Source organism: Papaver somniferum, chromosome 10 (genome assembly GCF_003573695.1).
Source record: "Papaver somniferum cultivar HN1 chromosome 10, ASM357369v1, whole genome shotgun sequence".
Taxonomy (NCBI): Eukaryota; Viridiplantae; Streptophyta; class Magnoliopsida; order Ranunculales; family Papaveraceae; genus Papaver; species Papaver somniferum.
In genome coordinates this window covers 87,297,525-87,307,032 of record NC_039367.1, presented here as the reverse complement: position 1 = coordinate 87,307,032, position 9,508 = coordinate 87,297,525, and the positions used below count along the sequence as shown (strand labels likewise).

General features: G+C 34.7%; 2 protein-coding genes across 2 annotated transcripts; one reads left to right on the top strand and one right to left on the bottom strand.

Moving 5' to 3' along the window:
* Positions 1–3,391: 3,391 nt before the first annotated feature.
* Positions 3,392–5,585, top strand: LOC113317088. Its single transcript, XM_026565229.1, has 2 exons — positions 3,392–3,522; positions 4,116–5,585. The coding sequence occupies exon 2, from the start codon at positions 4,213–4,215 to the stop codon at positions 5,350–5,352; it is 1,140 nt and encodes a 379-aa protein (XP_026421014.1). The 5' UTR covers positions 3,392–3,522; positions 4,116–4,212; the 3' UTR covers positions 5,353–5,585.
* Positions 5,586–5,899: 314 nt separating this feature from the next.
* On the bottom strand, positions 5,900–8,994 carry LOC113319719 (GTP-binding nuclear protein Ran-1-like). Its single transcript, XM_026567964.1, has 8 exons — positions 8,815–8,994; positions 8,644–8,700; positions 8,488–8,545; positions 7,499–7,699; positions 7,045–7,230; positions 6,694–6,907; positions 6,430–6,588; positions 5,900–6,321 (listed from the first exon to the last, which is right to left on the bottom strand). Exons 4-8 carry the CDS (start codon positions 7,681–7,683, stop codon positions 6,220–6,222), a joined length of 846 nt encoding a protein of 281 aa, XP_026423749.1. The 5' UTR covers positions 7,684–7,699; positions 8,488–8,545; positions 8,644–8,700; positions 8,815–8,994; the 3' UTR covers positions 5,900–6,219.
* Positions 8,995–9,508: the final 514 nt, after the last annotated feature.

Below are 9,508 nucleotides of genomic sequence, written 5' to 3'. Positions count from 1 at the left end.
AGTTTGTATACTATATATATCACATTAAATATTTGCGTTGGTAACTTAATATTATTTCAATTTGAGTCTGCATAAAAATATAATGTATTCTAATAGTCTTTAATGTAAGATATCCTATTAATCTACGAATTTGTTTTCTTTCAAGTCTATTGTCCCACTAAACATCCAAATATTATTACTAATTCCTCATGTATGTTTGTTTAATTTCGATGATTTATTAAATCAATTATTGAACTAAAAAAAACTTTAGGTATAAGAATTTTAATCTTTCTATTTTATGCAATATATATGCACGTTCTTAAGTCTAATTTAATAAGTCTTATATTATCTATCTGGTTTCAAAGCACAAGAAAGTACTTTTAATTTTATTTAATTTAGAAAGTCTGACCATGGATAATTACTGATAATTTCACATATCTATTAGACCCTAACTACTACTTTTTTTCCTATATATTTACTAATAAGATTTTTAGTAGATAAAGTTCAATACAATACTATTTGATAAGTGTTAGTATTACTCTTGTTATGATTATTATTGATCTTATTGTCATTTATTATTATTAACATTAGTGGTCGAACTATTATCTTAATTACTCTTAAAATTTATTGGGTACACAGAAATCTTATCGTATATGTATCTAATCTACTCTTACAATTTAACTTCATTTCCACTTTTATAGATTGATGGTACTAATTACGAGAAAATGTACTCTATCAATTTCTAAATAAAATTTGGGACTTAATAGTTCACTAATAGAAGTAAATCCTCCTAATATGAATGGTAATCCATGCTTGTAGTTGGCATGTCCAGGTTATCAAGACCCGACGATGGTTTCCTACGAACAAAGACAACACAAACACACCAGAATTTCCAACCCCACTATTCTCCAGTGCTAGATTATCTAAGTATCATTCAATTGGGACTAATAAACTTCTAGTAATTTAAAATGTAATGTAACTGGTTTCAACCTACAATTTTCACTTCATACTTTATATAGTAACATACATAAGCAACACAACGAATAAATAAAAACAACATGTTACACAAAACAATCAACAAGAAATCAACATGTTATACAAATCAATCATATCAATACATAAATCTTTTAGTTATTGATTGTTTTTAGTGAATTAAGATTTATCTCACAAACTCAACCCATTTCTAAACTAGTCTCATTTACTAACTGGCACTGGCTAGTCCTACTGTTCCCCATGTAAGATCTAGTAGTGATCTCTGATACCAATTTGTAGCGCCCCCTAATCTAGCAGCTGACTAAACCAAGAGATTAACTAAATACAGAGGCACTAAAAATCTAAATCAAATACTTAAGCATTCAAATAAGAAAATCCGCTACAAAACTTAACCCGAAACTGGCCCCGCTCTGAAATATACATATATACAAAGTCTCCTCTCAAATGATACATATACAATACTCATTTGATTTACAAAGGATATGCAAGAAGTTAATCATCTAGCGAACTCAACATTTGAAGCTTTTGCTGCGCTACTCTGATCTGTCACTGAAACTGAAAGTGGGAATGGGTGAGCACATCATCCCTAAAAGGGGTGCCCAGTAGGAATAACAACTAGCTTTCAAGTAATCATTAATATGATTTGAAGACAATGGGAGGGGCCAATGATTGCATGCCAAACAGGAGTAGCTGCACGGCAGTTTAGGAATATATGTCTCATGGTTTCCTCCCCACTATTTCATACTTGGCATGTTGGGTCTATGTAATGCAGAATTCTTGGGGAGCAACAGGAGGAGCGGATTTAGCATTCAGCTGGGCCAAAGAAATGCAACACATCAATATAGAAATACAGGCTGAGTCCATGGAAATCCTGGTCAGATTCAAACTCCTATACCATCAAGCAGTCAAAGGAAGATTTCATCTCAATTACCATGAAGCTATGGGAAGTGAAAAAGAAGAAAATGTCACTAGAATTAGTCCAATTTCTTTTGTTTTAATTAGTCTTAAAATTATCCACAGACTCCAAAATATGGATACTCTTAATATTTGTATGGCTTATAAAAATAATATTAGCAGGTGTTGTTGCAGGCTTGATCCCGATTTGCAGGCTTTTTAGACTTTGGTCTAAGCTTTTCCTAAAAAAGAAAGAAGGGTGCCGACCCATTATCTCATATGAAAAACTGTTTGAAAGTGATTAGGGTGGAAATGGGATAAAAGACCTCCATGATATGGTAAAATTTGATCAAGATGGTAGTCATTTCTTCGAAAATGAAACTACCCATAAACCTTGCTTTCTAAGCATTTTGGAGGACTCTTGGATGTCCAATTGTCGGCTCAAGCGGCAAGCGTGCAAAAAAGTGAGTTGAGTTTTTGGGCCGACCGAGCAAAGCGAGGGAGGACCTTTATATGACCACTTTTTGTAAATCCTAAGTCATTAATTGACACAAAAAGATTGGATTTGGTGTCCATAGTTGGTCTTTTTCACTTGACACAATTATCCCTCCATTTTCGTCCAATTACTATAAATCCTTATGTATCCTATATTTTTTAGGGGTATAATTGGAAAGAAAAATTTAATATAACGTATCTAAAAATTTATGCCTTGGAATTGTACAAATTTTATCTCGTTAGAAATGTAATAAAAAAAGCTATGCAATGAGTACAAACAAAAATATCCAATAGAGGTATTTATCATTTTAGGCACAATTTTAGAAAATTAAATGTATATTCATTATGCAAACCACCATAAATGATACATAATACTTTATGTAGTCATATTTTGGTTTATACATCAACTAATTTTCAGTTGCAACTAATAAAACGATGTACCCCTCCGTTTCAAGAAAAGTGATACTTACATTTTAGGCACAATTCTCGAAAATTGAATGCATGGCCATTATGCAAATCACCACCGAGGATGCATAACACATCATGCAACCATATTTAGGTTTATGAATCGACTAATTTTCCGCTTCCGAAAAAAGTAATACTTTCACATTCCGTTTTAGGGAAAGTAATACTTTCACCCCGTTTAGGGAAAAGTAATACTAACGCTCCGTTTTCCGAAAATTGACACTTTCGCTCTGTTCCAGAAAAAATAATATTTTCTCCTCGTCTCTAGAAATACTTTTTCTGGAACAGAACGAAAGCATCACTTTTTCTGAAACGGGACAAAAGTATCACTTTTCTTGTAACGAGGTGAAAGTATTACTTTTTCCGAAATGAGGGGAAAAGATCATTTTTCCTGGAACGGAATACGAAAGTAGTCGCGGACAAACCACATCTTTAGATTCTTCTTCAGTCAGCACTCCCACCGTGACGATTGTTGTACTGGTTACCCCTGGGCCCGGTGGTAGTTACGGTGGTTTGGCTAACTAGTTGTGTTCATGCCCCGCACGTGGAGGTGTTCGGAGAAAACACAAGTTTCCCTTTTTGATGTTCAAACTCCTTTGTTATCTGCAATCTCTTCTGATCTATCCGACAGACAAAATCTAACAGTCACTTAGGTCTGAGTACTTCTGTGGATTTTCTGCGTCATGCTACAAATCAGTAAGTTGATGCTCTTTCATTGTTTCTTTTTTGTTTTGAAATAAATTCAAATACGATTTCTGTGATAAAACAAAATGGAAAATTAGATTATTTCTTTTTGGAATTATTTTTTTTTTTGAAAAGATTGGAACTGTTGACTGGTGTAGAATTGAATAAGATCTCGCTTTGATTAGCTCCATGATGATGATATCGAATTTAATTAGGATTTTTTGAAAAAAAAGTAAAGGTAGTAGAAAAATTTGAGGACGAACAAGAGACTGATTGATTTGCTGAGAGGCAGAAATTAAATGAATTGATTTTCGGATTATGCTTTTCTAATGATGATTTAGACCAAGTTATTCCTATTTGACTCAAACAGCTTAGCTTTCTATATTTTAGTTTTATGTTAGGTTTCCTAGTTTAGTTGATTGCTTTTCCTAGTTCTATTAGTACTTCATGAATTACTGAAGCCTATATAAGAAGGGAGGCCTAGTATTTCAGAAATAAACACCCAACATTAGGTGTTTTTATTTTGTCCAAGTTCTTTTTTTAGTGATTATTCCCTGGTTTTTTTTAGTGATTATTCCCTGGTTTTTGCTATTGCTTTTGTCAAGCCATTGATTGCACACAAGTTAGGATTTCAAACTACATTCTGAAGACGTGTGAAATCAAACAAGTGGCTGCGGCAACATCCTACCTAGTTCAAGATTAATGGAGTTGAAGAAGGGTTTTACTAAAGTGGAAGATGAAGAAAGTGAGATAATAGTTGCACAGGAGATGCAAAAGTTGTCATCTGATGCAGTTTACGAGATATTAGTCAGAGCATCATTCAGTACACTTCTACGTCAATCTCGATGGATTTGCAAAGACTGGCAGAAACTCATAATCTGCGATTCCAAGTTTCAACAAACCCATTCTCAGAGAACAATGGCATCCGGTCATTTTTTTGAAGTTAAATCGTCAACCAGGCGGAACTCTATCAGCTTTGTCCGAAGCAACAATGATCATGAGGAGCACTACAATTCTGCGTCAGAAGTGGAATCTCCTTCTCTTGATTTCCTGCCTGCGGCAAAAAGCACTACGATTGTAGGTACATCTCTTCATGGTTCATTACTTTGTTGTGTCACTCAATCTAGCAGTACCCCGATCCCGTCTTTCTACATTTGTAAACCGGCGAGTCGTGAATGGAGGAAGATACCAAACCCTAAAACTACACTCAAGAACTCCAGAATTGGGATTGCAGTGAAGCAGTCCTCGTGCTCAATACTACATTACAAGGTGCTACGTTTATCGCAATCAAAAACTGGATATGGTTATCACTGTCAGTTGTTCAACTCGGAGAACTGGGCTTGGAAGAAACTGCCGTTTGTTAAACTTGGGCGTCATGGCTTAAAGCAGGGAGATGGTATTTGGGTTAATGGGGGATTACATTGGTTAACCAGTGATAATGAAGTAGTCGTATTTAACACTGATCAAGAGAAATGGACAGCTTTTGAGGTTTCACCCGAGATGAAAAACATTTCAGTATCATACAGAGTTGCTGTAAGTTGTGATGGTAAGCTTGGAGTTATCTATCAGACAACTAAGTGGATGGAAATTTGGATATTAGAAGACTATTCCACCACGAATCCGTCCTGGAAAAGGAAGTATAGTAATGATATGAGATCACTGCACCAAAATGTGGAACATGTTTGTTGTGCACATCATATGTGGACGGACAACACGGTCATGATGATGAGCATGTATGAGCTCGTAGCATTTAATTGCGACAGTAATACCTACACTAGAACAAAGTTACCTAAGACGGCAGATTTACCTTTCGCGTTTCAACCCCAATTTTGTTACCTTTAGTTCAGGTCTTGTAGGTGATTTTCTTGCTCTTTGTTTTGTCACCATAAGTTTTTATTTTCATAAAGTTTATATTCTTATTCAGTGGATGACAGACTCAGGGGAATCATTACAATGTTGTTTTAAATTTCAGATAAGTTATGAAACCCTGGAATTGGTCATTGTTTAGTGAAATATACAAGTTATGAAACCCTGGAATTGGTCATTGTTCAGTGAAATATACAGTTGCCACACAATTTGACTTTGATTATCTGTTGAATTTTTTTCTGCCGAAGTTGTAGTTTACACTAATCTTATAATCTCACTTGTAAGTTTTGTATTTTACCTATTCTAAGTTCTTCAATTCTTATACTGTCCATGGGCATGATTATCCTCCCTTCTTAATCCAAGCTAAGACATACAGCCACATTATAGCTAAGGGATGGCCCATAGTGGTTGGCCTTCCACTAGCAGAACTCTAAAGCATACAATCAGTAAATAATGTGTTGAGTCTTTCTAACATAAAGGTAAGAAAACAGAAGAAAAGAAAAAATTGTACCAAAAGAAGGAATATATATCAACACTGTACATTACTTAGAAGAACATCTCACTCTGTGTTTGGTTGAGAAATGTTTACCAAGAAGTACTAAGAAGAGAAACTGCTGACTACAGTATTATGAAGAATATATCAACACTTTTATATAGGAAACATTGTAATCATGTGAAGAACCAGTCTGTCTAGCTTAACAGTAGCAGCAACACTGTGTTTTGTTCAAAAATGTTAACTAAGAAGTACTAAGAAGAGAAACAGCTGACTACAGTATTATGAAGAATATATCAACACTTTATACAGGAAATGTTGTCATCATGTGGAGAACCGGTGTGCCTAACTTAACAGTAGCAGCAACTAGGTCTTTGGTTTCTGATCAAATCATCCAAGTCCCAGTCCAATTCTTCATCATTGCCACGGATTCTCAAGGTGGGCTTTTTATCCTGCAGGTGAATCCCAAACTTCGGTTAGTAAGTTTTGCACAAAATGTCATAAAATATGATTTGAACTGACGATAAAAAAAAATACAGTCAGAACTTGTTAACACTTACCAAGACTTTGATCAAGGGCAATGCCGATGATCCTGCTTTCAAAGAAATGTTATTAGGATGCTGAGCAACAACATTGTGCTCAGCAGCAGCACCAACAGGAATGTCCCCAGGATTTGGGACAGCAGCAACATTAACAACATTGGCTTCAGCAACATTATCCTGCAAGTGACTCACAAACTTTGGTTAGTAATTTTGCACAAAATGTCGTAAAATAGGATTTGAACTGACGGTAAGAAAATACAGTCAGAACTTGTTTACAATTACCAGAAATTTGTTCGTGGGCGATGCCGATGATTCAGCAAAATGAACATTACAAGAATGTGGGTCAGCAACGGAAATATCCCCAGGATTTAGAACAGCAATGTTGTGCTCAGCAGCGATGTCAACTAGATTTACTTCAGCAACATCGTTCTCCGCAAGAACGTGATCATCAATATGACCAGGGATGGGGTCATCCAGCAGTGTCAGTGTAGGAAGTCTAAAATAGAGAACAAGGACTCAAAAGTTAACACTGGCACATCAAATCATAAACTATACGTTCAGCTAAACAAGTTATAAAATTTTAACTATACGTTCAGCTAAACAAGTTATAAAATTTTTGGAATCTATACTTACTTAATTAGTGACCTCGCAAGGATGAGAAAGGGCTTTCGAATATGCACTTTATCTCTTGCTGAGATCTCATAAAATGGACGGTTGAGTTCCTTAAGTTCCTTATCAGCAGTGATATCTTGTACTTTCCTCTTTCGAGTAGAATCGGCTTTATTCCCCACCAATACTATAGGACGATTGTCAAACATGCTGCAATAATCATTTAAACTAAGAGTTAAAACATACTTAATCTTTGGACACTAATTAAAGAAACAAAATATAACTTCAGCCTTAGTACCTACTAAGCTCCTTTTGCAGATTCTCTTCATGAAATCATAAGAATACTTATTTGTGAGATCACATAGAATAAGGTAACCATTGTATTTCCTGAATAATTACCAAAGAATAAAATATTGAGTGTCAAAACATCAGCTCATGAGAATACCCGATGAAAAGATAATATATCAAAGTTACTGACCAGCTTTTAGTGATATCATTGTCCATGGATTCAACACACAAAAAACGAATAGGTCCATTTCCATTAGTCTGGAACTCCACAGTATACTCATTAGCAGCTTCCTTAGGTTCTCCGTTGACGTTTTGTAGCAATGTTGTTTTCCCACTTCCATGGTACCCCAGCACCAAAATCATATAAGACTCCATGTTCCTTAAGAAAAACCTGAAGCAATACAAGCACAGGCAAACCCAGAATTGTAAACCAAGCAAACAATTCAAGAAAACCCCATTGTTTCCTTAACAAAGAATAGAAACTTGAGAATTACCTTAACGTAAACTCTAAGCAATTCAAACTGTGACCTAAGCTATATACGAGACATTCAATTTCCTAACTGTAAAAAGCAAAAGAAGTCGAAAAGAAACCTGACAAGAGTTGCCTAAATCATTAAAAAAGACAGCTCTGAAATTTATGAACGTGAGAATGCTTTGAGTTGTAAGGTAAATAAGTCTTTGTTGCAGGTAAAAGATTAATCACAAGCACTATCCTTCAAACACTTGCAAATTTTATAGATAGAGTAAAATCATAACTTAATATTTGTTATAGTAAAATAACTTCTACATAAGAAATTTCTCTAAAAATTGGAATGTTAAGATCTTAACTGATCTTCTCTCTACGTTCAAATAAGAAAAAGTTCCAAGTACAAACACTACCCAAATCTGATATGATTAAACTCTGAAATTCTATCCTACTAAAGCCAATTCAGTCCAACTCCAATCCTATGGAGAGGTTGGCTAGATATGAATTAATAATTGAAGAACAAAACATCTTAAAACATTCATAAGATCTTAAATTTTCTACCATTTCTACAGATCTACCATTAATCAAAGATAATTGATAAGTAAAACAACTTTTACAAGAAAAATGGTTCTTTTTGATCAACACTCTAGAAATTAAAGATAACCCTAAACCCAATAAAAAGAATCAACACTCAATAGAGAACATATACTTACAATTAAAGATGCCGCTAAACTCCAGCATGCCTCAATGAACTCCAAGAAAGTAGAAACCCTGTAGCAACAACATCAAATAAATTCCTCGGATATACAAGATAACCCTAAATCCAATCAAAGAACCAACACTCAATTTAGAACAAAGCAAATACTTACGATTAAAAATGCGGCTACACTCCAGTATGCCTCAATGACTCCGAGAAAGTAGAAACCCTGTGGCGACAAAATCAAATAAATTCCTCAGATATACAAATTCAGATATATAAACTTCAATAAACATAAAACCCTAGAATAAACATAAAACCCAAAGGTTTTAATCCTTCTCACCCGAAATGCAACTGAAAAGACGTTCTTGAAAGATCGCACAAGATAGAGATGGAGAGATATCAAAGACTATTAGGGATTTCAGAGGAAGATAGGGTTTTTAGTTACACAACACCTACGGATTCAAAGATTTCCCTACGGGTGAAGTGCAGTATGTGTTTTTAACGGATTCAAAGATTTGAGGTGCAGTATGTGTTTTTAGAAGAATGATGAAGCTGAGAGAAAAGTGGGAAGTTTTGTTTCGAGAACTTTGCTGGTTAGCCCAGTAAATCCAGCCCGGTTAATGGCTAGTCCAACGGGATAAAAGTTTTAACCGAAGGTCGAAAAAAGTTTAAAATATCTGAATTTACTTATCTACCATAGACACGTGAATACGTAGTTATTTTTCAGTTTTCTTTCTCTCTTCTGCAACTTAAAATTGCAGAACCTAAACTGGTTTTTTCTTTTCAATCATACTCATTAGAAATCGCTGAAGCTACAGAAAATTGAAATCAAAAGATCGAAAATCATCAGTTACAGAAATCGAAATCAAAAAAATATTTTTTCCTGGCCTAATTTTCATTACATTCAATTGAAGAGAAAAAATGGTTACGAATAGAACAGTTAAGCGGACGATTAGAGAAGAAATTGTAGAAGAAACCCCTTCACCATTCAAAAGAAGAAGAAAAACTGTTGATGATTCACCCATATAACCCTC